Below are 27,423 nucleotides of genomic sequence, written 5' to 3' on the forward strand. Positions count from 1 at the left end.
CTGGGGAGCTGGAGAGGTGGATGGACACAGGCTTGGATAAGGAGTTTTAATCCAGGGCTTGGCCAGGTACAACATTGCTGGGGCATCCTCAGGCAGAGATGTAACAATATTGCAGGAACTGATTTGGGTATAGGGGCGGGAACATGTGAAAATACATGGATTTCCTCAGATTTCATTGAAGAGAATTACAAGATAAATGTCTAAAGGTGATCAATGTTTTAAAATAATGAGACTATGACCCCCCAAGAAGGGACAAACATGGTAGAGGAGCCAGAAAGCACCTTCACTCTGAGTCCAGGCCTGAGGATCATGCTTAGACGTCAGAAGGCCAGCATGAGGCCTGTGGAACTTCTACCCGCTTCCTGCTGGAAAATCCAGCAATGGGATGGGCAGTTGAGAACACCAGGGAAGTCAGGCTCTCACCAGCCAGCCGTCAGGCCTGGGTTGAGAGTGAAGCCACTCCTGCCCTAGAACTTAGGGGCATCAGGACAGACTCATGGCCCATGGAATTAAACTGTGGAAAGCTCCAGAAGAGCCAGTCTGGCACCAGACCCTTTCCTCCCATCCAGGGTTTGAGGGCTCTGGACCCAGAAGGATGTGCCATGCTGGGCTTCTAGGTCCCAGCTCCACCGTCACTGGGATGAGCTCTCCACGCCCTGCACCCAGCGAATGGTGCGGGTCCGGCTGTCCTCCCATGAGAACAGGGGCTCATAGCCAAAATGGCGCTGAGCCTTGTTGGTGCTGACGGTGAAGGTGGTGTTGGCCACAGCCAGTGTGTAGGGGTTGAGCAGGGGCGCATAGAGCAGCAGCGGCCGCAGCAGCCACTGCAGCAGGGCATTGAGGGCAGCCAGAAACACCAGCAGCCAGTAGGGCAACAGCGGGCGGGTGCCCACCAGCCGCAGTCCACAGGGGCGCAGGAACTCCATGTTGAAGTCCTCGTAGCTCTTATAAGGTGATTTGTCATAGCAGAAGTACACCTGGCCACCCATTAGTGCCGCTCGCTGCTCCAGCTCCCGGGCCACCAGCACATGCATCCAGGCCACGTTGCCTGCCAGTCAAGGGAGGGGATGGACACACCCCTGAGTGCCCTTGCAGCCATGTAGATGCTGCTTTCTCCTGGGCCAGCCCACGTACAAACCACTCCCTCTTTGGGCCCATGTAGATGCTGCTGATATAACTACAGCCCTAGTAAAGGCTGCTTTCTCCCTGGCGCCTATAGCCACTCCCTGGGCCAGCCTGTATGGATGCTATTCCTTCTTCTTTTGGTCCAGTGTAGATGCTGCCCCTCTCCTCTCCTGGGGAAATGTTGCTCTCATAACTCCACTCCTCTCCTCAGCCTATGACATGTTTTTATGTCAGCCTTCCCAACTTGCATAGATGCTGTTTCCTCTGTGGCTTGTGCAGACAGTGCCCATGTATCATAGTCTATCCTGGCCCATGTATAGACCATCCTTTTCTAGCCAGAGTTCACGCCCTCCTCCCCCAAATTCTTAGCCTCCCCCGCCTAGCACAGGCCTCACCCACATAGACCCGGCCATGCTCCACAGAGGCTGGGATGGCCCGAAAGAGCCGACCCCCCAGGCGCAGGCCCTGGTGGTAGAAGTCTCTCATGATCTGGTGGCCTTCACCGTAGATGCCAGTGGGACGCAGGGCACATGTTACCAGAGGCAGCCCCCCGCGGACCTGGGAGCAAAAGGCAGGCACTGCTAAGACCTAGGACTCAGTGGCTCACCCTCTGCCTTGGCCTCCTAAAGCTGGAGATAGAAAAGAAGTGCCCAGGCAGGATGCAAAGAAGCCCAGCTGGCCCTGGCTCTGCCTCTAACTGGCAGCCTTCCCCACCCCCATCTCTAGGTCTCATCTTCTCCAGTCTCACCTTCCTTCCATTGGCTTCCAGAACCAGCCGTTCAGCTAGGGCCTTGCTGCAAGGATAGGGGTGTCTGTGTACTGCTTCATATGGGGTGTCCTCATTGCCCCTGGTGGGGGGAGAGGGAAGATTCTTAATGCTGAAGGGAGATAGAGCTCTTAAAGTATTGGGGGGAACCTCAGCTCACCTGTAGAAGGGGTGGCCTTTGACGTTGGGCCCCACAACTTCCATGCTGCTTGTGTAGACCAGGAACTGTGTTCCAGTCTGCACACAAGCCTCAATCACGTTCTGTGTGCCTGGGGAAGGCAGGAGGTGAGGGGGTGGGGAGTGTCCTAGCTGAAGCTTCTTTCTCCTCCCCATCCCAAGTGTGGATGATGGCATGTGCTTCCTTCCCCAGGTCCAGGGAGAACCACAGCAGGTCACTCAGGGCCAGCCTGCCATTACAGGGGCAGGGTGTCCACAGGACAGGTTGTCACAGGAGAATCACAGAGGTCAAGGTCAAAGAGGGGTTGGGGGACAAATAGCCAAGATCAGGCCATGTGCCAGGGACTGTTAAGTGCATTATTAGAACTGGTGGGGAGCACCTCACCCTGCACGTTGACCTCATGGATGGTCTCAGGACTGGCCTTCCCAAACACGTCCACCAGCCCAGCCGTGTGGATGACCACGTGGGCTCCAGCCACAGCCGCTGCCACCTCGTGGGCCTGGGTCACATCCCCCTGGATGGCAGTCACCCGCACGGGCCCTGGTAGGGGGTTGGAGCAGCCAGAAGCAATGTCAGAGTTGGGGCCATCGGCCAGCTACTGGGTTCAGCCTACACCCTTGGGAGCCACATGTTCCCAGAGTGACTCACTCATCCCATCCATGTGCACTGGAGACTGTAAATAGGCATCATCTTTTCCACCACAGAGAAGGGAGTCCACACCCTCCCCCCATTTTCTCCCCACCACCATCACCTGTCTTCAACTCGTCCAGCCAGGGACCCAGGTGCAGGTCAAAGATCCGCAGCTCACAGAGCCGGGGTTCCCGCTGCAGCAGCATTCTCACCACATGCTCCCCCAGGAAGCCACAGCCACCTGTGACCAGGTACACCAGCTTCTGGGCCCGTGCAGAGTCTGCCATGCCCAGCTGAGGAGAGACCCTGGCTCACCTGGGTTGCCTGCCGCCACCTGCCCCATCACCAGAGGCCTCCTTTTTACTCCTAGAAGGGGCCTCTGGCCTAGGGACTGGAGCAGTGACCCAGGGGCCAGGGCTGTTCCTGGAGGCTGCAGCTGTGGGTGCAGTAGTCAGGCTCCCTGCCCTCTGACCCTGCCAATTGCAGTTACTGAGATAAGAAGGGTGAGGGCTTGGTGTGTAGGAAGGGCTTAGGGCCTGCAGTGAATGGGGAGGTTCTGAGACAAAATGGAGGGTGGGAGGCAGGGAATTGGGGAGGAAGGGTAGAGGAGAGTAGGCAGGACTGGGACTGGAAGGGACCCCCGGGCCCTGGCATCACCTCTGCTTACCTGCAGCCACGGTCACAGGGCGCCCAGACTGGCCACCGGAGGGGCTGTCTTCTCGTCGGCCTGGGCGAGCCGGCCAGAAACACACCCTCCCCTTCCGCTTGCTCCTCCTCCCTCCTGGCCCATTCCAGGAACAGAGACCTGCCCAGCCTCCACCCCTTGGTCCACCACACTCTTGCCACAGGCGCCCCCTGGTGGCTACTCTTTCCTCCACGGGCATCTGGTTTCAGGGAGAACTTGGGGAAGCCAGAACCTGCTGGGTGGGTGCTGAGAGGTTTCAGCTCACAGGATGGAGCAGACAGGGTGACCTCACTCCCACTACATGACATCAGTCCTTCCCTCTTCCTGGATTCCCCAGGAGGCCAGAAGCCTAGCGGCAGCGGGGAAAGGAAGGGAGACCTGACCTTGGCCCAGATCTGGCTGGCCTTGTAGAGGCATTTCTGGATGGCTGTTCCAACTTATCAGGTGGCCCAGAGCAAAGGTGGCTGAGTCTGCAGGTGTGCACTCTTGCCCCTCTACAGATCACAAACTCCAGGCCACCCATTTCCCCCTCTCTTCCCCGTTGTCCTCAACCCCCATCCCACCCTACTCTTCCCCAAAGATACTGACCAAGCACTTTTGTACAATAAAGTTTAATCACAATTATAAAAATGTGGCGTTGGGTTTGCTCTATTAACATATGTACAATCCAGCCCAACAGAAGGGCCTGCCCCCCACTGTCCAGGCCTGGCTGAGCTGGAGCTCCCAGACACCAGGGTGGAAGGGTGACCCACAGGGGCTGGCAGAAACAAGATGAGGCAGGGTTCCAGGCACGGAGTCCCCAGGACTGGGAGCACAGGGCCCCCCCCCAGGGGGAGAACATGGCCACTGCCCCAAGAGACCCCTAAACTGGGGAGGGGTACACGCAGGGCACAAAGGGGAAGTCCCCATTAACACAAAGCAAGAGGGCTTTGTAGCCCCCCAAGAACAGGATCTGTACAAGCCGGCACCCCAGGTTTCCACAGGAAACAGCTGCTGGCAGCTACAAAACATTTACAGCTTCTTCTCCGCAAAGAAAAAAAAATTGGGGTGTGGGTGGGCAGGGGTGACAGGGAGGCAGAAGACACCTCAAGGAACTGAGGCTCCCTTGCCAGGCTCATGGCCTCCAACCCCACATTTGGAGATGGGGGCTTGTGGGCCCTGCAGAGCCCACTAAGGCTGGGGGGCTGGGAGCTCAGGGCACCAAGGGGAATAAATAGGGGTGTGGGCAACTGCCCCACCTCAGTTGAGGGAGCCTCGGCAGCTCTCGGTGCCGCACAGACATGGGATCTTGTTGTCCTCTAGTGGGAACTTGTAGTCATAGGTGATCTCCTCATCCACACCGATGGGCTGCTTGGAGTAAATCACAATCTTCTTCTGGGACTCGATGGTGATCACCTTGGCATAACAGTTGGGCTGCAGGAAGGGAGGGTAGTGTGAGCAGAGGCCACTCCCTCGGACCCCTGCACCGCCCCCAGCCTGGCCCTTGGCGCACCGTGCAGCAGTGGTTGATGAACCTCGCCAGGTTGCCACACTTGGTAGCATCGATGATGGTGTCGTGGTCCACCCGGAATAGGTAGCTGCTGCCAATGCCCTCCTGCACATAGCGCTTCTCCCGCATGTCAGCCACCATCTGGTAGGGTGGAGTGCCATGGTCAGGGAGCAGCCTTCTCAGGTTCCTGCCGGACCAGGCCTGACCCCACCAGTCTCCATGATGGGGGATCTGGACAGTCTCCCAGCTACCACCCTGGGGGCCACACTGACCTATTCTGGACCTGTGGCTCTCCCTCTGGCTCCCACTAACGCAAGACACTGACTCCCCTGACTTTGTTTCCAGGAGCCCTCCCTCTTAGGGCCACCCACCCTAAACCTTTGGCTGCCATTCTAAGTCATCCAAAGAGGATCTCAGGGAAGACTGCACTGGTCACTGGGCAGGAGCAGCAGCCACTGGCTCCTTCTGAAGTGTCTGTCTGGTCCACAGTGGGGCCCCCTGACTGCTATGGGGCTGGGGCAGTTCCCAAGATGACAGTGGCCACTTCATGGACTGAACCCTATTCATCTCTTCTCCCATGACCCTCTCTCCAAAACAGACACACACTGGCTGCTGCTGGCATCCACATTAGGGCCCTCATTCTTGCGTGAAAAAGAGTAACTCTTATTTCCCAGCAAATGGGACAGTAAGTCCCCTGTACTCTCTCCTTGGGTGATCTCACTCTTTTCCAGGGCTTCAACTGCCAGCTAAGTGATGGGGACTCCTCCCAAACTTCCATCTCCAGCCAAAAGCCACCTCAGTGGAGCTGTTGGGCATCATTCCCTAGCTGTCCCCCGGGCCCTGCAACTTCACATGTCCTGAGTGGAACTCATCTTAACCACCGCCCGCTCCTCCTCCTCGCTCCCCATCTCACTGGCAGCCCTACCTACTCCTAGCTGCTAAAGGCAGCACTCTGAGAAATGGCTTCCCATCCCCCTCTTGCGCTCACTCTCCAGATCCAACCTGTTGCCTAGTCCTGCCAGCTACTTTGGGCCTAAAGATTCCTCTGTTGCGCTGGCTGCAACAGCCTCTTCCAGGCCACCCCTGCGTCCAGCTGGGATCTCTGTAACATCCCCCACCGCTGGTCTCAGCCTCCAGTTCTCTCTCCACGCTGCAGTCAGAAGGAGGCTACTACCTTCCAAATTCCTCTCCTGCTCAGAGCCTCGCAATGACTCTCCTCTCTCATCATCAGTCCAAACTTATTAGTGTGGCTTCTAAGCTCTGTGGAGTCTGGCCTTCACCTGCCCCTCCAGCCAGTTGCTGCCACGGGCCCTCGTTTTTCCAACTAGCCATACTGACCTCCTTGCCATCATAAGAACATCCTGCCTCCAAGGCCTTTGTGCATGCTGTCGCACAGCTGGGAGCGCCCTTCCCCTCACCTGAGCCTGGGAGTTCAGTTTCATCTTTCAGCTCCTGGTTTAAACACCACTGTGTTCCCGCCTCCCCTGCCTTCCCAAACTTCCCCTTTCGCATTAACCAAACGCCATCCTTTATTGCAGTTACTTGTTCAATGATTGTCTTCCCCACTAAACTGTGACGTCCCTAAAGGGAGAGAGAATACTAGTCTTTTTTCTTGCTGGATCATTAACATCTAGTTTACTCGTACCCATTACTAGTTGTAAAAGGAAGGAAGAAAAAAAAAGAGGCAGGTTTCACTGGCTGAGTTGTGGAGCCAGGAAGGTATGTATGTGGGGTTTCATCCAGAGGGTCAGATACTTCTCCTCCTGTGAGCTTCCCATGCTGCATCAGATCGGGGGCTGGGGCTGGATATGAGGCCTCTCACCTGGCGGATGTTCTGACCCACATATTCGATGACCATCTCGTCAGCTGCGATGGGTTCCATGGCAAAAAGACCCCACTCATGGATTCGGCTCCGGCCAAATCGGAGCTTCTTCTTCCGGAACTAGAGGGCAGAAGGCAGACTGCTGCTGGACCCCTCCTGAAAGCTAGCTCCTTACCTCCAGGGCAGGAGGGTATTTTGGGCCACTCTCCACCACCTCCACCCCCAGGGGACTCCATGATGCTGCGTTCCCATTGAGCCTCTCTCTTCCTCAAGGCCCAGCTCCTCACCTTGAGCTGGTTTAGCTTTAGCAGATCGCTGTCCATGATGGCTGAGGTGCCGATGGCGCTCAGCAGCCGCCGCTGCTCAGACCGGCGCTCCGAAAGCACACGGTTAGTCCCCTGTGAGAAGCAGGACAGGGAGGAAGGAAGTGACAGGAGAAAGAATGGGAAGAGTATGCCAGATATGAGGGCAGAGCCTCACCTGAGTGTCTGCTCCTTCCAGCTGCCGGGCCGAGACAGGGCACACATCCAGGTACCTGTCCTTTTCCTTCTTGCTGATGGGGTAATAGCCTTCGCTGCGGGCTGAGCCCGTCTGGTGCTCACGGGGCCCATCCTGGGGCCGCCGCTTACGTTTTGGAGTGCTCAGGTTGGTGAGTGCAGGGTGTTAAGGAAGAGAAGGGGTTCCTCACTGGACAGACCCCTGGGACCCCACTCCCCTCTGTCCTCCCCAGTCCAAGGAAAGGGCAACTGACCTTACAGCAGGAGGTCCTGAGCATACTCATTGTGAGGACAAAAAGACAGAGAGATGTAAGTCTTAGACCCCACCTTTTCTGCCAGAAAAAGTTTGGGAGGCAGAAAAGAGGCATGAGGCAGAGAGAACAGAGTTGCTTGGTAGCCAGAGGAGAAATACCCAGGCTGAACACGGCAGAGAGAACTGGATGGGGAGGGAGATAAATGCAGACACCAGGAGTGATCTGAGGAGGACAATGCCCGGCTGGGTGACCCCAGATAAGTCCACTCCCACCCCCTGGGCCTGTCTTCCTATCCTGAGAAGGCCAGCCTCAGGGCTCAGGATATTGGTGTGATGGACCCAGTGGGTGTCATTAAGCCAGTCAGCCCCGCTTGTCTGCTGCAGCAGCCGCTCGTATGTGAGCCGCAGGTAGCTCATGTCCTCCAAGTCCAGGCCCGAGTTCCAAATGTCATACAGGATGGTCATCTGCTCAAACTCACTGCGGGGCTCGAAGCTAGGGGGCGGTGGGGGTGGGGGTGGCGGGGGTGGCCTCCTGCGCCGCGTGTGGGAGCGGAGGCTGCGCCGCCGGACAGCCCCCTCACCATCACTGCTGCTGCTGCTGCTGCTCTCAGATGACTCTGATTCCTCTTCTTCCTCCTCCTCCCCATCTTCCCCCTCCTCTTGCTGCTTCTGCTGCTGCTGCTGCGACTTTGGCTCCTCCGCCTCAGCCACTACCACCTCAGGGGCCTCCAGGACCTCGTCCGCTGGGGAGCTGAAGAGGGCTGCAGGGGCAGGAACTGGCTCCAAGGGCCGAGGGGCTGGCGTGAGGGGTGGGGGCTTGACGGCGAGGGCGTAGTTGTGCTCCAGGAGAATGTGGCTGAGCAGGGGGACCGGGCGGTCTGCCTCGTCCGATGTCTCTGTGGCCTCCGAGTCATCACCAGTAGGCAGGGCAGCCAGCCCATGCCGGGCTGGGGTCAGGGCCAGGTCGGCCAGCACTGCCAAGTCCACTTCTGTCCCTGGCTCAGCCTCTTCTTCCTCGGTGGAGCGGCCTCGGCCTCCAGCCCGACTCCGACCTCCTCGGGACACCTCCTCGGGCCAACTCTTGACCAGAGATGCGTGGTCCAGGGGCAGGTTGCGAATGGTCCGCTCCACGCCCCGGGGGACTTTGCGGGAGATGGGGCCAGGAGACTTGACCTGGGGCGGGGCAACTGGGGGAGGCTCTGGGGCTGGCACCTCCTCCACGGCAGAGAAGGAGACAGTTTTCCGGCGTTTCTTGGGTGGGGGCAGGAGGGGGATGGGGGAGGAGGGGCGATCATCAGGGCGGGGAGTTGGGGCTGGGGGCCCAGCTGGTGGCTCCGGGGGAGGCTGGGGCACACTGGGAGGTGGTTCCTCAGTGGAACCTGAGCAAGGAAGCACACAGGGAAAGGGAGAGGGTCAGCTTCTTGGCCTGACATTATCAGACTGAGATTCATTGTGGGCAGGAGACGGGCCAGCCTCACTGGGGAGTCCACAGCCCAGCCGCCTTTCAACAGTCTGCACTCACACTCTCCTCAGCTTCCAACAGACACTCGTGCGCTGCTCACTCAGGGAACACACTGCCTGCCTCTCACACCTGCAATGTTCTCAGCACTATGGGCTCCCTTGACAGGACAGGATTTTGCACCTGCTCATTCATCCATTCAACAAACACTGACTGAGCAACTATGTCAGATGTGGGGAAAACACACTGAGCAGACACGTTCAAAGCCCACAGAGAGATTACAGTCCAGAGGAGACAGTTACAAGAAACAAATGTACAACCTACACTGTGAAGGGTGGGGGTGGGGGCTCAAAGGAAACGAACTCCTGGACTCGCCTTTTTACCAAGACTAGCAGTGACAGAACTACATCCAACAACTAGGCGCATAGACCAAGACAGTTTTTGCCAGCTGCATATTATAATCAGGACGCAATTAACCAGATTCGAATTAAAGTGTCCATTATTTCAACTATAATCAATTTCTCTGTTTATTGAGGTAAAAAAATATAATCAAAGAATCTTTGTATTTAAATATTTTATAAAATTTGCCTTCCTCTCCACTGCCTGCCAAACAACACTGGGGATGTGCCCAAGTGGGGAGTGGCCAGGAACTCTCCCCTAAAGAAGCTGAGGGTGAAGCTGAGACCCAAAGGATGAGGGGTGGGTTGGGGAGGGGATATACTGTCTTCAAGCAGGCGATGCTCTCTCCCGCCACGTTACTCCCCACAGGAAGGACAGTGAGCACATCCTCCCTCTGTGGGACTCCCAAGTATGCTGTTGAGTGCAGGGGTCTGAACACTGCTCAAGACATGCAGAGCCCTTTCCATGGGACAGACCCTGTTCTGCACACCTGACCCACCAGATAATCCCCGTGAGGCCAGTCCATGGCCTCACCCTCTCATCCTAGGTTTTAGTCACCCAGAGAGGCATGGCCTTTCAGGCCCCTGGCCCTTTGCTCACACAGGTCCCTTTGTTTGGAATACCTTTCTTCCCAGGCCCATGGGGAAAGCTCACAAGCAGCTTTTAGACCCAGCTCAATGCTACCTCCTTTGTGAAGGCTTCCCTGACTTCCATGGACATTGGTAATATCTTCCTCTCAGAACCAGAAGGCTGGTGGTTCTTGAATGCCAGGCTTCAGGTTGGCTGCAGCCAATTAATAGCTAATATTTTGTGCCAAGCACCAATCCAAGCGTTTTACATATATTAACTACTCATTTGATTCTCAAAACAACCCTGAGGTGGGAACTATAATTAACACCATCTTACAGATAAGGAACTTGAGGCAGAGAGAGGTTAATAACCTGCCCAAGGTCACACAGCTGGCAAATGACAGAACAAAAATCCGCACCCCAGGCAGCCTGGTTTGAGCTCGTGCTCTCATCTACTGCCCTACGCTGCTCTGGACGTCCTGCATTGGGGCTCAGTTGTTTCTTATCTGGCTCTACCACTCACAGAGCTAAAGGGCAGCCAGCATCAGACCTGGTTCAAACAGGCAGTGATCAACTGTGTCCACTGCCTTAACAGACGCTCCCCAATCTGGCATCCTGAGTCAGGGCCTCAGCCTGCTGTCTCCTAAGGCTCTGGATTCCATCTGGAGTCTCAGTCAGCAGTAAACCACACTCTGAAGCTAGCAAGGCCCCAGGTGCTAGTCCCAGACCCTCCAGTTTCTGAGTCCTCTCACCTCCTCCCCTCTCCATTATTTTGGGACAGCCTCCCCCTCTGACCCATTCTCCCAACCTAGCCCACTGTGCCCTCTGGAAACCTGACTCTAGAGAATAAATTCCCCTCCTGGTTCAGCTTCTTCATACATATTTCCCTTTCGCTCCCTGTCCTAAAGGAAACCCGGCCACACTTTTCATTTAGGGAGACTTGAGGTACCTGCCAGTCGATACAACTCCCAGAAATCACTGTTTCTACTGCATGACCTGTCTGCTCCCTCCCCCGAGCCATCATTAACTGACGGCTACCTGCCCAAGCCAGCCCAACCAGAAACTTCCCTGAGAATAAGGATCTAAGATAGGAGTGGGTCTATCTGTAGAGGCAGAAATCCTGTTGGAACGGAGAAGCAGACGAAACCCATTTGAGGAAAGAGAGAAGAATGCAACGCCCCAGAGTGGAAGACAGAAGAAAGGCAGTCCTAAATGCGGCCAGGCCCCCGTTCCTGGTCCCTGTCTTCAGGTTCCGCCAGACAAGCCCTCTCCCAGGCTGCTGCCATCAGGCCACACAGCCCTCTAGCCAGATGCATCCTCGGTAACTTGGATTTCCCCATCATTCTCTGAAACCCAAGGGACCTGCTTTAATGTTCCTCTCCTCTCCCACCCCTGCCAGCAACCTAGGGGACTCTGATATCCCACCTGTTCTCACATCTCCAGTGACTTCCTTCACTTATCCTCAGCTATCCTCCACCAGTCATATACTTGACCCTGTCACCCCCTAGAATGGCTCCACCTTGGGCCCTTACACTCTGACCACGGTTCCCCAGGTCCTTTCAGTTCATCCCACTGCGCCTTTTCAATTTCCCATCCTTCTAACTCCCTTCAGCCCATCACCCTTCCCCTAAATTAACTTCTTCATTATGCCCAGACCACAGGGGCCCTCACTTTGTACTCTCTTTTCACAGTACTTTCCACATCCTTCTACCACCTCTACCCTGTAGACTCTCAACCCTGAACCTATCCAACCACCTACCTTCTCTGCTCCTTCACCCCCAACCCCCAGCCAGGTTTCTGAGTTGCTGGCAAGCCTGGGCAGCTTTCATCCTCACTCCCTGTTCTCCTCACTTTCCAAGGTTCCTACTCCACCCAATCCCTCTCGTTCAGAAAATGTCCTTCCTTCCTACTGCAGAGTTTGAAAAAGGAGGCCTCTGGGCATGAAACTCGCCCCCCCCCCCCGCCCACCACCCCACATCCCCTTGCCCTCCATTGATGGAGAGATTTATATCAGATCTAGAGTCCAGACTGCATTATTTTCTTGCTATCTCTCCAATCCCAGCTGGGGAAGCTTAAGCATCTCACTAAGCCTCAAATTCCTCATCTGTAAAATGAGAGTAAGAGGGATACTGTAAGGACTGACTAAGAAAATGAATTTGCAATGTGCCAGGCTTAGAGCCTGGGATTCAGGAAGTACTCAATAAATGTTAACTAATATTATTATTTACAATCCCTCAACTCTCTCTTTCCTTTCACAACATGAGTAGCCTACCCCTTCCATAAAACTGGCTGTCTTTGTCACCTGCCCTCACTCCCTAACGTTCCATAACTTGACTTTAGTCTGATCCACTCTACTGAAATCGATAAGGTCACCAGTGACCTCCTAACTGCCAAATCCAACAGACGCGTTTCCTATCTCACAACCTCTCTTGCGGCCTGCTGGTATAGAACACCCCTCCTTTGGAAAACCTGAGCTCCCTGGTTTCCTCCAACCCCTATGATCACTCCTTTTCAGCCTCTTCTGGCTCCCCTTTGCCTAGCTAGCTCTCACAAAACTGTAAGGCTCTGGCCCCCTTCTCACACTTGATCCATCCTCCTAGGGTATACAAGTAGATTCACATCCATACTTTCACTAATCTCAGGTATCTACCTCGTTTCCAGCCTACTGTTCTTTGCAGAGCTTCAGATCTATTGATCCAACTGCCTGTTGAATATTTCTACCTGGAAGTCCCAGAGGCATCTCAAACTCAACCCCAACTAAATGCATGAGCTACATCCTAATTCTGGTTCTCTTCCTTGAGTTTCCTTTCCTGGTAAGTAGTTCAACCAAGCAGTTCTAGCTTCTAAACTTCTCTCAAATCCTCACCCCCACTTCTACTCCCCGTACCTCACTGTAACCACCCCAGCTTTGATCCATGCCCTTTGCTTACCTGCATCCCTTCAAACCTTCTCATGAGTCACCTTGCCTCCTTCCCTACCTCTTCCAAATCCCACCCCCTCCTGCCAGAATGATCTTTCTTAAATGCAAATCTGACCATGTCCTACTCCTTTCTGCTCTAGTGAGAATGAAAGAACACTACAATTTATGCCCTCTGACCTGAGACCCCACTGGCTCTTTTGCTACTGATGGACTCAACAGAGGCTGGGAGAAGTGTCTTAGGATTAAACGAGAGCCTCGACTCCTCTCATGGGGTCTAGACCAGAACAGAGTGCAACAGTGCTAGAAGGTCCTCAGGAAGTCACTGCCTACCTCAGACTATAAATTCTCAATAAGGTTCAGAAAAGATCTCTGGAAAAGCCAAATGTATCTCTGAAACATATCTTGAAAACTGAGTTATTAATTCCATCACAGGAACATCCTAGCCCAAGTTACACCACTGCTTGCCTTACTCACTGCATAAACTCTTGATCTCCCTGCATAAACTCTGGCCCCTCTCCAAGTTTTCTCTGCACTGCATCTTTTCAAAACACAAATATGATCAAGTCATTCCTCTGATGGCATTCCACTGCCCTCAAGATAAAAGACCAAATTCCTAACATGGCCTACTCATTTTGCATGGCCCAGCCCTTGCTCACCTCTTCAGTGTCAGCCACCCTAGCCCTCCCCCTCACACTCAACTCTCCAGAAGGTCAGCTTTCTGTTATGTCTTCCAACATGCTGTTTCCTCTGCCTTGGGACCTTTGCACATGCTCCTGTCTTCTTTGGCTCAATTTCGGCCCAGCAATGTTTCAGCAGGGAAGACCTCCCCACAGATGTGCTCAGGTTATCAGAATACCCTGTATTTTTCTTTCAAGGTGCTTACCACAGCTTATAATCACAGATTTCCTCACGTATTTATTACTTAACTAAACTGTCTCTCCTTTTAGACCATAAGCTTCATGACGGTGAGAACTGTGCGTACCACCATCTTCCATGCACTACTGTAATTACTCAATAAATAAATATCTATTGCCTGAACAAACAGACATGTGCTATAAAACAACTCAACATACAAATCCACAAAGGAAAGCAAAGATAGAACTAACTTCTGAGTTAATGTTGTTAATGGTTGTTTCCTACCTATCTATCCATTTAATCACCTGTGGGCTTAAGAAAAATTAGGAGGAGGAAATTGTTAAGTTGGGAATTTTCTTGCCTTAACTTACTTGGGAAGTATGTTTTCCAACAAAGTCACACACTTGTACACAATTAATAAATGCTGACCCCACTGTTCTCGGAGACAGACACACACATCCCCAAAGATCAAATCGACAGCTCTGCAGCACCTACCTGCAGGTCTCACTGGAGACTTCTCCTGTTCGGGGAGAGGCGTGACTGGTGAGCCTGCAACCCTCTCTGGCTCAGGCTCCTCCACAGGTGCTAGCAGGGGTGCAGGGGCTTCTCTGGGGGGCGGTGATGCTGAGGGTATCGTTGCTGGCTGCTCCTCTTCCTCTTCTTCAGAGGAGGACTCAGATGATGACGACGACGAGGAGGAGGAAGATGAGGCAGTTGAGGAGCTGGACGAGCTGCTGCTCTCGGAGTCCGATGTGCTATCATTTTCACCATCTGAGTCAGCATACAGAGAACATTTGGAGGACGAATCGCTTTCCCCATCCTCGCCTGGAAATCCAGAAGGGGCAATCAGGCGAGGTGGGAAGACCCCTCACTTAGTCCAGCTGTGGGTTCATTCACTGACTGACTCACTATTATGGATATGTTAGGTGCTGTGCTAAGTGCTGGAAGTCCCACCCTCAAGGAGTTGGATAAGCACACAATTTGTTCACGGTGTGATAAACCTCAGCATGAAGGGCTGTGGGAGCACAGCAAAGGGAAGCCCTAGATTCTGCCTGGAGGATTCAGCCAGGGAAGGCAACCCTGTGAAGGAGATGTTGAAGTCAAGAAGGACAAGCAGGAGTCCACCAAGCACACATGGAGCTAAGCGGGGACGTCAAAGGGAAGGGAAGATGGCGCACTAGGAGACCGGCAAGCAGCCTGCTCTAACTACTGAAGCTTTGCCTGCAGCGGGTCTTACGGACCCTGCCCGGGAAACAGACTCTAAACACTCCCAGGCAGAATAAATTGACAACATGTTACATGCTCTATGCCTCTGGGAGATGGTAACACATTGAAAGGGCACTAAGAAATTAAGAATTCTGTAGTCTTTGAGGAACATAATTGGGTAAATTAGAATAGAAGGTGTGGTAGCCATGGAGGGGTCTGGAGAATCATGAGATGGAGCTGAACAGATAAGCTGCAGCTAGATTATAAACGGCCTAGAGTGTCAAGCTGACAAGTCACCTTGTGGAAAATGGGGAGCCAGAAAAACACTTTATGGAGAGAAGTAATGGGGTCAGGTGCGCACTTTAGGAAGAAAATTCCATAAGCAGGCTGGAAAATGGATTCAAACAGAGGGGGAAGGAGGGAAACAGAGACAGGGAGATCAGTCAAAGCTGCTGCAGACTCCAAGTGAGAAAGGCAGGAGAGCGGGAACAAAGGAGGTAACAAACTTGAGAAACACTGAGGCAGTGACACTGACAGGAATTGGTGACCAAGTGGATCAGGGCAGCGGTCAATACCTCATCGTTCTTTTTTTTTTTGAGGAAGATAAGCCCTGAGCTAACATCTGCCGCCAATCCTCCTCTTCTTGCTGAGGAAGACTGGCCCTGAGCTAACATCCGTGCCCATCTTCCTCTACTTTGTAGGTGGGACGCCCACCACAGCACGGCATGCCAAGCGGTGCCATGTCTGCACCCCGGACCCGAACCGGTGAACCCCGAGCCGTCGCAGCGGAAAGTGCGCACTTAACCTCTGTGCCACCAGGCCGGCCCCATATACCTTATCATTCTTAGCAGATGACCTTGCCCTCTGTTTTACTGAAAAGAGAGGCTTCAGATCATCATTCTCCCCATTCTGGCCTCTGCTGCAATGCACCTCTCAGAGGCACTCCTTCAAGCAAGCACTCCTCCCCAGCTCCTCCGCCCTGCCACTCTCTATCCCCATAACCTAGTGGATCTTCTACAAAGCACAAATCTCTGTCTGAAGTGCTGTTATTTGTTCACTTGTTTGTTTAGCCTCCTCCTCCTCTCCCACTGATCACAAGCTCCGCAAAAGCGGGACTCACATCTGTCTTGGTCACTGAAATGTCCCCAGTACCTGGAACAGTGCCTAGCACAGAGCAGGGGCTCAATATATGAATTTCTAAACAAATGAATGAAAAGAAAGACTGAATCATGTACCTAAGCCTCAGTGAACGTGGAAGAACAAACAGGTGTTCAACTGAAGAAGAGAATCGTGTCTGGTGATGGCTAATGCAGGGAGGGCAAGAAGGAGGCATGACTCAGTGGCTGGGCCTTAAAGGAAGAACAGCACTCAAAGGGGGAAAGGCTCAGTCTGGTAGCATCAAGGGGCAGCAGGAGAATGCAGACCCCTTATCTCGAGGGCTTGGGAAAAGAAATAAGCTCTGCTGGGTTGTCTTCAGGGGGAGCCGTGTTTCACTAGCAGAGGTAAGCAGGAAGGAGCATTCTGGGTATTGGGGTTCTTGTTTACAATGGGCCAAAGGTTCCAAAGGATGGGGCTAAAAGACAATTGCTTTGGGGGAAGACAAAGGTGGCCAATAAATCCAGCAGGAGGATTATGTGGGCTCAGGAAATGGCTAGACAGGTGGCTGAATCCCTTATTCCCCAAGCCAGAATTCTACTGTGCTCTGTCTGTGCTTACCATCAGATGCCTCTGTCTCCTTCTTTGTGGTATCCACAGCTTCCTCATGCTCTTCATCCTCCTCATCTTCCTCATCGTCCTCTTCATCCTTAAGGAAAGGGACAAATGGGAACTAACAAGAAAGGACAACTGGTTCTCCAGGAGGCACAGCTACCTGGGCTCCAAGCCAGAGAGAAGTTGGTTATAGGGAGAGGAACTCAGAAGTAGGCTCTTGGCAGGGACCGGGTGCCTTGGCCCCTCACCTTCTCTGAGGAGGACTCCTGGGATGCCTCCTCCCCCTCACTGTCCAGAGCAAAGGACTTGTGGTGCTTGCCCTGGGTCTTGCCTCGCTCTTCGTCTCGCTTTGGGGGCTTGGTCCCCGGACGTCCTGGCTCTCCAGCCTCCTTCTCTCGCTCAGGGTCTAGGCCCAGGTGAGTGGTAGTTAGGGCAATTTACCATCAACAGTAACAGTTACCATTCCCCTCCCCTGTGAAAGGAGCTTTACACACACCGTTGCCGATCTTCTGACAGTCCCACAAGACAGACCTCATTTTATAGACAAGAAGTTGAAGTTCAGCAGAGAAACACAAAAACCTCAGAGCTACTAACACTTTATACAGTTTTAAATACATCACACCCATTTTATCTTTCATCCTTTTCTGGGTCAGGTGGAAGAGGGAGCTGACTTGTATGCCTGACCCAAGAAAATAGGACTAAAGCCAATGGGTCTCCAGCGCAGCAGATCAGACTCAGTAAGGAAGTTTCCCAGCCACGTAAGCTGTCAACCAATAGCTTAGACTTAGAAAAACTGGTAGGGAGGTCGTAGGAGAGCTTAAGTATTAAATGGTAAACTTGGGTTTAACCTCGAAATTTTGTGATTCCAGATGTTCAAGTTATTATATTTTACAAGGGAAAAACTAAAATACAGAAAACTTACATCAGCACACCAAAATAAGACGCACAACTAAAATCTAGGAATAACCCTATCTGAAGCTTCTCACATCTCTCAGAACTGCTTTATTTTAACTCTGTACCCAAATTTCCACTTGTCTCCTTGCCCTTAGGACACCTTCACCCCTTCATCATCTGTGCCTCCTGCTTTCCTACTAGAATATAAGCAGACTTTCTCCTTTCTCCTTCCACCGGACCTCTCACTCACCATCTTCATCTTCCTCGGCTGGAGTGGAAGGCCGGGGCCTCTTTTCCTCACTGGCCTCTGAAATTTCCGAAGGCTCTTTTCGCTTTACCTGGGGGATGGGAAGAGACAGAGCCCATTTAGATCTCAAACACTCATCGTTCCCAACCACCCCCACCCCAAGGAAGGGGGGGGCCCCTGCCCCCACCCTCCTAGGCAAGACCACAGTTCTCAGTACCTTGAAAGATGGAAGTCGTAGGGCCCCTCGCAGCCCTGACCCAAAGGCGAAGGCCTCGATGCCCGTGGTGCCCCCACTCTTGGCCCAGTCTACGAGGGAGAGCAGGCCTGGCTCTTTGAGCTTTGTCTTCTCTTTATCCTCCTCCTTGGCTTGCTGTTTGGCTGCATTCTGGAATGGCTGCAGGCAGTAGGGGGACTCAGCCCCAGAACCTGGGTGCTCCCTCCTGCCTCCTGCCTGAGGACTACTCCCAGGCCCCAGAAATACAGAAATGCATCTACTCACTCCTCCATTTGATGCACATCTCTGTCACACCTCCCTTGCGCCAGCCCCTGTACCGGCATTTTCTCAAAAGTCTGCTCATTTAGTCCATTAACTTTATGAAGCATCTATTATTATTCCCACTCTACAAATAGAGACGCTGAAGACTAAAGCCCAGAGACATTTAAGGGCCTCTTCCACTGCAAGTAAGCAGGAGAGCCAGGACAAAGCTCTTCTGACTCTCAGGCTCATACTTTTCTACTGTTCTGTGTGACCCCAACTACTCTGTCCCACTGAGTCTCTCTCTCCTACAGTCTCTCTCTCCACTTGCCTCGATCATCTCTCTTCTCTATATTGAGCCATGTAGCCTGGAAAAATCAGATCTATTTCCTCCAATGCAGCCCCAGATCTCCCCAGTCCCCGGTACTAGCCCTCACCTTGGCCTTCTCTTCCTTGCTTTCCCACCACTGGTCAAAGGCTCCAAAGGCCACATTCTCCACCATCTTGCGGTTGAGGTCTCGCTGCATGATGCTCTTCATCTCCTGGACTAGGGTGGCCAGCACACGGCCCACAGTGCCTGCTGATGGTAGGGCTTTGCCCTCTACCAGCTCTGCTTCATCTCTGGGAGGCAGCCGGGCCTCTTCTCCCAAGACTGAGGAGGAGGGCAGGGGCTCGGCTGCCATGGGCAAAGGTAGGTGGTAGGCCTCTCGGGAGTATGCCCCTCGGCCTTCTTGCCCTTGTGTGTACAGAGCATAGGGTAAACCATAGGCTGCCTCTTGAGGGGGTGGGAATGGGAGGAAGGCCTCCCCAAAGGCCCCACCAGGGGGACCAGCTGAGGCAGCAGTCAATCCCTTGCCCTGCCTCAGCTGGTGGAGCCGAGTTAACATCTGGGTCTGCATCTGGAAGGACATGGGCATCCCTCCCCACTGAGCCCCAAGTCGATCCATGAGCTCTAGAGAGTTCACAAAGTCATAGATGTGGGGGGGTGGTGGAGGAGGCGGGGGGTACTCGGGGGGTGGTGGCCCATCAGGTCGGGGTGGGAGGAGGTAGGCAGGCTGGTGGGGAGGATAACCAAGGGGAAGGGAAGCCAGGTAGGGAGGCGGGGGAGGAGGAGGAGGGGGAGGGGGGGGAGGCTGCTGGGGTGGTGTTGGGGCCAGAGGGGGTGAGCCGCCCCTGTCATCGTCGGAGATCTCCATGTCCTCTCCAGAAGAGCATGGAGAAGCCTGTAGGGGTGCAGAGGAGGGTCACAGAAAGCTTCTGCCTGTTCCCTGGGCTTTTCCTCAAATCTCTGTTCTCTTGTCTAGTTTCCATCCCTTTCCCCCAGGCCCAATTCTGCCTCCCAGATCCCAGGCACCTCCACCGGCTCACCCCAGCCTCACCTGGTTCTGTCCGTTGGCCTTAGGAGACTCCCGGGTAGACGCTGGTTCCCCACTCCCTGTAGGTGCCACATCCTCAAAATTGGCTGGGGCTGGTGGGGGCGTGCAGGGCCCATGACCTGATCCAGAAGGCACCTCGCTCCCTGTGTCTCTAGCCCCAGGGCCTGTGGTGCTGTTCTCTTCCTCTTCCTCTGTGTCAGAGGCCAGGAAAGAAAACTTGGAGCGCTGCTCCTTCAACAACATCTCAATGCGGGAATCCAGGCTGCTGTGCTGAGCGAAGGGCACACTCTCATTGGTGGTCTCTGGGGCTGGGGAGCCGGAACGGGCCGGTGAGGCTGGGCGAGGGGAGGTCCGAGCTTCTTCTCTCTCAGGGCTGGGGCCCCCACCACCCCCGCCTCCACCAGGTTCTGGAGGCTCCGGAGGTGGAGCCTCTGAGGCAGGAGGCCGGTAGTCCTGGTCAGCGGGCCGGCTGGGCTCAGGGGGCAAGTAGGAGGTGTAGGAAGGTGGGAAGCGCTCAGCTGTATTTTCAGCAAAAGGCGCCCCAGGGGGTTCATCCCGAGTTGCCCGACGGGGTGGGTAGGAAGCATGGCGTTGGTAGCGATTCCAGCTTTCATAATACGCTGGATAGCTTGAGTCAGAACTACGAAAATGAGAGGATGAGGAAGAAGAGGACGATGAAGAGGACGAGGACAATGAGGAGGAAGAGGAGGAGGATGCGGCAGTGGCTGCAGTGGTGGCAGAGATGGCTGCAGAGGTGGTCGTAGGGGCTGAAGATGCAGAGAAATGGCGGCGGGAAAAGGAATCTTGGTAGCTGTTCTCTGACCGCCGGGGCTTGAAGGAGGTTGAAGTGGCACTAGAAAAAAAGTGCAGGAGTTAGGTGGGTTCAGCTCTGTATGACCAAACCCTAGTATCCCAGTTCTCAGTACCCAAAGCCCCTCTACAAAGGAAGATCTAAGTGCTGCTGGGTTCCTAGCTAGAGACTGAGTTGCCTGAGGACAGGGATTTGTCAGCTGAATCCACAGAGAAACTAGGACAAATTATTCCCACTTCCCTCTTAAGAGAGACTCTGGGTTTCTTCTTCCCAGTAGCGGCTCCCAGAATCTGGGAGTCCCAGAGGGTGTTTAATTTGTACCTGCTGGAGTAGGCAGAGTCCTGAGAGTAAGGGGTGCTGCCACGAGACGTGTAGGGGGTCCCTTGGGAGGACTGAGGGGTGAACTGGCCAAAGGAAGATGGGGTGTCTTGTCGGCTGCTGGAGAAGCTCGTGTCCTGGGAGCAGGGGGTACCATTGCCAGGAGTGCCGACTACAGCAGTGCCTGCTGGGTAGGCAGCCGTGTCAGAGGAGGAGCGACGGCGGGATTCAGTCTGGAGGGAGAGGATGGAGCAGGGACAAAGGAAAAGAGACCAAATATCATTTGATAACTCGCCCTTTCCCAAAACAAGAATCTCAGTTTTCTGTCTTCTGAAAGCGTTTAGGTGTCTTTTCTTGGCTCTTCCTATACTTAACAGCGAAGTCCAGAATCTCACAAAGACTGCCCCTGGCACCCAAGCACCATGCCCACATGGCTAGGGCTATGGCAACCACAAGCTTCTCACCGTCTCAGTGGCTGTACCAGAACCCTGAAACTTCTCACTCAGGGCCTTGCCCCCGGTGGGCACCGTCTGAGGGGTGTAGGAACCATTGACTATCAGTTCATAGTACTTCATTCGTTGTTGCCCTGGAGGGAGGAAAATGGGAACCAACAGTGTCAGATAGAGGAAACAACTCCTTCCTGATATGGTATTCCCACTTCTTTCTCAGGCCTCAAGTCTCCTACAATTTCTTGTAGTCTTGGGTTCAGGGATTTTAGTTCTCCTATCTCCTATCTATCTTTGGGACCTTCCACCTCATCTCTACCTAATAACTACTACAAATGACATATCATACAACACTTCACAGTTTACAAAAGCACTTCTACGTGTGTTACTATGTTGGATGATCACCAGGAGAGAGAAGCATCAGTACCCCTATTTTATAGGCTTAAAGGAAATTGACCTGCACAAAGTCACAAAGTTGGTCAGTGGCAGAAGTAGAATTCAAACCCAGGTCGTCTGATGCTAGATCCCACCATGCTCTTCATCCTATAAACTAAAGGTTGCAAAACGGCAGCCTGAGGGCTAAATCCAGCCCACAGTTGTGTTTTATTTGCCCTACAAAATCACTTACAAAGAAATTTGGGCGGGGGGGGGGGGGGTGGGGCGGGCAAATGTAACATTTAAAAACCGTGAGATTTCACACAAAATCTAGATTTTTGGCTTCAAAAAATAACAGATTATTTAGCAATATTAGCCCTCATAACCATCTGCAAATTGGCTAATGCCAACTAACAGCTGTCTCCTTTAGATGGCACTGTACTCTAGAGTATGCCACAGTCCCCATCCCTCTCTATTGCTCCTTAACACAGGAGCCGAAACTACTTCACTCATCTATACAAGGTCCCTAACTCTCAATTCAAAATTTCAAAACCCGAAAACCTCAAAACCCACTATTTTTGGGAAGTCAGTGTCAAAACTTGACCTGAATTAAGGCTACTTACTACAGTCTTTATTCATCCTACCTAGTGTGACCCTTCATTCGTTTTCTTACAAATATAGTCATGTGCTAGACTATAGGGTGCTGCTCCAACCCTGGTGGAAATAACACACAAAAAACCATATATGTACAACTATGTACCGGGGAGCTGTGGGGAGGAGGAAACACAAAATCTTTAAAAAAAAACAAAAAACAAACCCCCCACCCCATATATGTACCATAATCCCTCTATAAAATTCTGATTTCAGAAACACGCCTGCCCCCCCAGAGTTTCAGATGAGGAATCATGAACCTGATCAATTGCCTGGCCCCAACAGGCATTTACATGTATGGCCTCTGCTGAAGCCCAACTTCGGGCAGCAGGCAAGAGAGCCCTCACCTTTGATGTCAAGCTGGGCATGGATGATGTTGCCCATGACGGAGGTAAGGTGGAGGTTTTTGACTGTTTCCTTGGCTCCCCGAGTGCTGGTGAAGAGCACGCGAGCCAGGCCCAGGTGCTTGCGAGTACGGGGGTGAAGGAGGATCTCTACCTCTTCCACCTCACCATACTTTCGGCACATATCCTTCAGGAAGGTCTCCCGCACGTTGTCATTCAGCCTCGCAAAAGTCACTTCCTTCAATGGGATCTGTCCGATATAGAACTCATCTAGCTGTGGAGAGGACAGGAGTTAAGTCTGGGGTCTCCAAACTGTCCACTGTTCCTCTGCCCTTTGGGAAACTTTAGAGAGATCCATGAGGTCAAGAGAGTTGGACTGGGAAACCCAGAAGCAAGGGAACAGGGAAGGGGCCCCCAACAAGGTATACATCAGTCTTGACCCCTCTCTTCCCTGAATTCTTCTCACCACATAAGAATGGCAAGAACCAGGAAATGTACAAACTGAGGAATAAACATACACGGAAAGAACTAGTTGTAGGGAAATAACCGGCTCAGCTTTTACTAAATGATTGCCATGAACTGGGCACTAAGAATACAAAGATGGGAAAAAAGAGATTCTGGTTCAGGAAAGTACACAAGACAGACACACAATCAAACATGACACAATAAGTGTCAGCAGACGTGTAGACACGGTGTTTGGGAACCCAGAGAAGGAAACTTTTGTTCAGAGTGGAGGCAGGGAAGAATTCGTAAAGATGGTGTCATTTATACCGGGTTTTCTGGATAAACAGGAGTTCACCAAATCAACAAGGACTCATAGGGCATGAAACTATAAAACAACTTAGGATTTTCTAGAAAATTGCAAAGTGTATGGTAGGATGGAACCCTGGTGTGCAGTATCAAGGCAGGAGGCTTGGGGAGATCAATAATCACATACGTCAATGCACAAAAATGTGGACTCGGCAACAAAAGTAAAACAAGAGAATAGTAAAATCAAAAAGACAAATGACAACAGGGTGGAGCATGAAATAGAGGAAGAGAATACAGGCAAGGAAATCAGGTGAAATGTACACAAGGGTCTGCATTAAAGAAACTGAAATGGAAACAAAAAAATTAAGATATAAAGGAAATGTGTTTAGGAAAAAGAGTCAGCAGGATCTGGTGATAGATTATGTGACAGATAAAGGAGAGAAGAATCATAGGATGACTCCCAGGTTTCTAGCTTATGCAGCTGAGTAGATGGTATTGCCATTCATCAGTAAATGGAAAATGTCCTTCCATGGAGAGCAGGATTAAGGGAGTAATGATAATGTTTCAGATCTCTTGAGTTTGAACTGTCTGTGGGGCCTTCAGAAGGAGCTGTCCCTCTAACGGGCATACAAGTCTGGAGTTCAAGAGACTGATCTTGGCTGGAAACAGAGATTTGGAAGTCATCAACATTCCAGTGACAGTCGAAGTCGTCCAGGGAAAGTGTACAAAGTGAAAAGAAAGTGAAGAAACTCCGCAAATGAATTATTTTAAAAGGAAGAATAAAGAATCAGTGAAGGAAATTAAGAACCATCAGTTTTCTAGGCCCAGTCCAAGGCCTGATGATTACCCTGCCTAAACAGGGAAATGGGAACTCTCTGAGGAAACAAGATAGAGAATCAAACAGCCAAATGAGGGGTGAAGAACAGAGGACTCCAGGGATGGAATCCCTGGCCCTTTCACTCCCCTTAATTGCTGAGAAACTGGGGTATCAAACCGGAGCACTGTCACGCTACACACTGTCTAGGAGTACACAGTGATAGGTATAGCAGCTAAACCTATCTTTAGTTTATCTTTCAAGAAGTCAACACCCCTGCTTGGGACACCTCACCTAAACCTTTCCTGAAGATAAACATACCTCCTGTCCAGAACAAATCAGTCTCACAGCCTCAGAGGTGGTTAGATCTGGCTGTGGTCCTTTCATTGGAAAACTCCCTTTTATTAGGCTACGTTAAGACTAGACTACCAGCATAGATCTTCCACATCCTTCAAGGGCTACCACACCAGGAAGCTAGCAGACACATACCTTAAACTTAGGGACTGGGAGGGAAAAGTCTCTGTTTTTGGACCTGACATGGCAACGGGGGTCTTGGAGGTCTTCCACTGGTATATACTTTGAGTCCTAGGAAGGAAAGCAAAAACAGAAAGATAGCCCATAGTGAAACCCTGTTGCTGAACTCTATGAAGCCCAGTTGGAGACCCATATGCCAAAGAGCTGAGCTCTGGATGCCCATTGTAAGAAGGCAAGCTACAGATACGGGACTTCTAAGCGCTGAACAGAGGTAACAGAGGAGAATGGGGCCTGGAGCGCCCTAGATGGCAAGGAAAGGCCTAGGGCACTCACGTTGACACTGAAGTGGATTCCATCGTAACGGTACACCTTTTGAGAAGGTCTGCGCAAGGCAGGGTCCAAGGCAGGATCCACGATGAGCTTGTAGTTCCTCCACTGAAAGCTGGGGGCCTTCTGCCCATCTCCCCCACCTTCCTGATCCATCTTCGCTCATTTACACTGTCAGGAAAGAAGAATACAGAAGAGGGTTCAGGAGTTAGGCCTGACTCCCTTGTTGCCCCTCACCGACTAGCCGAGACTCAAGGTTCTCTCATCACCCCAGTTTCCACACCTCACCATGACCCGTGGCTCCCCGAGATTTTCCCCCAAGTACCCTCTTTCACCACAACACCTCATTCTCTCTCCACCTCCCAACTCTCCCCACAGGCCCCCAGGCCCACCTCGCGCCCCCTTACCTTCCCGCTCTCCCTAGCGCGCGCCCCACTTGGCCTCCGCGCAAGACCCCTCCCCCGCCCCCTTGCAGGCCCCGCCCCCTCCCGCCTCCTCACCGGCCAGCGGCCCGGGCCAAGCCCGGCTCCCGCTCCCACAGACCCCTCTCGCCCCCGCGCCCCGATCCTCTGGCCAAGAGGTGGCACCTCTTCGGGGCGTTGGAAACACCGCGAGACCGAGCCCGAGACCCGGCTTCGGCCCCGGATCCGGGCGAAGGGGTGGGGGGAACGCGCGCTGCTGCCCTCTCCTCCCGCCCCGGCGCGTTCTGCCCCCCCCATCTCCGCGCACGCGCGGCGCGGCCCCACTCACCCGCTCGTGGCGAGCGGCTCCCCCTCCCCCCACCCCGCGCGGCACCTTAGCGGCGCGAGGCGGTGGTGGCGGCAGCGGCGGCAGCGCGAGACCCGGCCCCGCAGCGGTGGCGGCGGCGGCGCCCCCCCACCACCACCTCCCCGGCGCGCGCACCAAACACCACCGCCACCTGCGCGAGGCCCAGCGGGCACAGTGTCTACATTCGCACTTTCGCCACGGGCGCTGCCGGGAGACCCACGGGGCCGAGGATATCGGCTTCGCCTCCACTGGCGCCCTATACTCGAGAGTTGCCGCCCAGGGAGCCTGGAGATTGGCCGCATTCCCCGGAGAGTAAGCTTCACCACGGCTATCCAGCTGCTCTGGACTGGGGTCCTTGACGAATCGGCGGCGACTAAAGCAGCGACTAATCCCTGAGGGAAAGGGGGCGGAGCGGAGGGGAAGAGGCCAGCCAGAGCTGGGGAGATTTGAGTGGCGCGTTGAACAGGCGCAGATTCGTCAGGCGGGCGGGGCGAATCCGTGGACAGGATGCGCGCTCCTTTGCTCGTCTTTCCTGCCCCTTCCTTGCGCGGCCAAAGGTCTAAGAGGCTGCAGATTCGCCACAGGTCCTGGCCTCAGCTGTCGCCTCCCTTTACCCGCCTTGGTGGAGTCAAGAAAATAACGCCTGGTTAGTCAAGCCCTGTTGACAGAGTTGGCCTCTTTTTCTGGATCTTTCTTACTAGCACAACTCAGAGGACTGCCCAATTCCGACCCGGGATAAATGGCTACAGCCCAAAGGTCCTCTCGGAGTCTGATGAGAATTTTCGGCGGAGTACAGAAAGCCGGAGTAATTCTGAGAAGGAGCCGGCCTGGCGAATTTGCTAATTCTTCTGCGGGCGGGGCCCAGGCGCCGCGCGCAGAGGGTGTGGTCAGCGTGCGGAGCCCAGCGTCGCGGGGGCGCTTCCTGTAGGACCCACTGAAACCGGGGCGGACTGGGAGGGGCGCCCGGGAGGTGGAAAAATACAACTAGCAGCGGTGACTCAGGTCGTTTGCCTGGTGCCGCATGTAATGCAGACAGCGTTTTCCTCCCGTTATCTCCTTTGGGCCTCTAGCTATCGAAGATGCCCATTTGACAGATGCAGAGACTGAGGCCTGCAGAGGGTGCTGCATTTTGCCCGTATTCGGCCCACCATTAGTGATTAAAGCCGAGGCTGTCCCAAAGTTCTGTGATAAACTTGATGGGGCCTAAAGACCCTTGAACGGGTCCTGTAAAAGATAATAAACTAGGTCCTACAGGAGCTAGGGTGGGCTGATCCATTCTCCAGGAATTATAGTCCCAGTGCCCGCCCTTTTCAGCCGTGAGCCCGCTATGCTTACACGGTCCAGCCAGCCCAGGCTTACACCTGGGACCCTGGGGCTGAGATCACCCTAATCCTGGGCACACTTTTTCTCCGTCTTGGAAGCAGGGTCTCCTGGTCTCTGGGTAATGGCACTCCCCGGAGGCTCCTCTGCCTGAGCTGAAGATGCCCTAGGTTCCAGACACCTCTACTTCAGCCCCTTGCTGTGTAACCTTAGGCAAGTCATTGACCTCCCAAAGCTTCAGATTCTTTCTCTGAAAATGGATGTTAATTCTTGTCACGCAGGTCTATGGTAGGCATCAGAACAATGCAGGAAAGACCCTTTAAGCCTGGCTCATGCAAATTCACCATTTTAAGTAATAGGAAAAGAAAAAAGGAGGACTTTTCCAAGATCTCACACCATAAGAACAGAATAGAGAGGCTTGGAACGCTTTAAATTTTTTAGGAAAACAAGGTTGAAAAAATAAATTTACA

The 27,423-nt window shown here is 53.3% G+C and overlaps 3 protein-coding genes across 12 annotated transcripts in view; 1 reads left to right on the forward strand and 2 right to left on the reverse strand.

The window, feature by feature from the left end:
* Positions 1-4,009, forward strand: part of STX1B (syntaxin 1B) — a 22,534-nt gene extending 18,525 nt beyond the window's left edge. The window contains exon 10 of the mRNA XM_044747370.2: positions 3,722-4,009. Coding sequence (XP_044603305.2) covers positions 3,722-3,766 — 45 coding nt within the window. The 3' untranslated portion in view covers positions 3,767-4,009. The remainder of the gene's footprint in view (positions 1-3,721) is intronic.
* On the reverse strand, positions 33-3,694 carry HSD3B7 (hydroxy-delta-5-steroid dehydrogenase, 3 beta- and steroid delta-isomerase 7). Of its 5 annotated transcripts, XM_070484569.1 has the most exons (8): positions 3,367-3,495; positions 3,015-3,172; positions 2,821-2,940; positions 2,454-2,609; positions 2,052-2,160; positions 1,874-1,973; positions 1,521-1,683; positions 33-1,048 (listed from the first exon to the last, which is right to left on the reverse strand). In XM_070484569.1, the coding sequence occupies exons 2-8, from the start codon at positions 3,040-3,042 to the stop codon at positions 633-635; spliced, it is 1,092 nt and encodes a 363-aa protein (XP_070340670.1). In that variant the 5' UTR covers positions 3,043-3,172; positions 3,367-3,495; the 3' UTR covers positions 33-632. The 5 variants fall into 5 exon arrangements, with proteins under 5 accessions (XP_070340670.1, XP_070340669.1, XP_014697851.3 ...); XM_070484568.1 differs by lacking the exon at positions 3,015-3,172 and having other exon boundaries at positions 3,367-3,694; XM_014842365.3 differs by lacking the exon at positions 3,015-3,172 and having other exon boundaries at positions 2,821-2,992; positions 3,367-3,659.
* On the reverse strand, positions 3,980-25,962 carry SETD1A (SET domain containing 1A, histone lysine methyltransferase). Of its 6 annotated transcripts, none has more exons than XM_070484548.1 (19): positions 25,824-25,962; positions 24,872-25,036; positions 24,554-24,649; positions 22,504-22,774; positions 21,149-21,270; positions 20,688-20,917; positions 19,559-20,408; positions 18,617-19,402; positions 17,922-18,098; positions 17,708-17,795; positions 16,812-16,969; positions 16,570-16,657; positions 14,143-14,472; positions 7,772-8,824; positions 7,176-7,348; positions 6,983-7,093; positions 6,696-6,815; positions 4,877-5,014; positions 3,980-4,797 (listed from the first exon to the last, which is right to left on the reverse strand). In XM_070484548.1, the coding sequence occupies exons 2-19, from the start codon at positions 25,019-25,021 to the stop codon at positions 4,624-4,626; spliced, it is 5,115 nt and encodes a 1,704-aa protein (XP_070340649.1). In that variant the 5' UTR covers positions 25,022-25,036; positions 25,824-25,962; the 3' UTR covers positions 3,980-4,623. The 6 variants fall into 6 exon arrangements, with proteins under 6 accessions (XP_070340649.1, XP_070340651.1, XP_070340652.1 ...); XM_070484550.1 differs by having other exon boundaries at positions 25,785-25,903; XM_070484551.1 differs by lacking the exon at positions 25,824-25,962 and adding an exon at positions 25,616-25,806 and having other exon boundaries at positions 14,143-14,418.
* Between the last annotated feature and the right edge of the window lie 1,461 nt (positions 25,963-27,423).

This window comes from Equus asinus, chromosome 14, assembly GCF_041296235.1.
Source record: "Equus asinus isolate D_3611 breed Donkey chromosome 14, EquAss-T2T_v2, whole genome shotgun sequence".
Classification (NCBI taxonomy): domain Eukaryota; kingdom Metazoa; phylum Chordata; class Mammalia; order Perissodactyla; family Equidae; genus Equus; species Equus asinus.

Excerpts from the sequence above, each read along its gene's own strand:
- HSD3B7 (XM_070484568.1), bottom strand. The coding sequence starts at position 3,583 with ATGCCCGTGGAGGAAAGAGTAGCCACCAGGGGGCGCCTGTGGCAAGAG. Across the intron at positions 2,610-2,820 it reads GCTGGACGAGTTGAAGACAG|GGCCCGTGCGGGTGACTGCC; the intron begins GTGATGGTGGTG and ends ACCCCCTACCAG. Across the intron at positions 1,049-1,520 it reads GCATGGCCGGGTCTATGTGG|GCAACGTGGCCTGGATGCAT; the intron begins GTGAGGCCTGTG and ends CTTGACTGGCAG.
- SETD1A (XM_070484548.1), bottom strand. The coding sequence starts at position 25,021 with ATGGATCAGGAAGGTGGGGGAGATGGGCAGAAGGCCCCCAGCTTTCAG. Across the intron at positions 22,775-24,553 it reads TCCCAGTCCCTAAGTTTAAG|CTAGATGAGTTCTATATCGG; the intron begins GTATGTGTCTGC and ends TCCTCTCCACAG. Across the intron at positions 16,658-16,811 it reads AGGAGTCCTCCTCAGAGAAG|GATGAAGAGGACGATGAGGA; the intron begins GTGAGGGGCCAA and ends CCTTTCCTTAAG.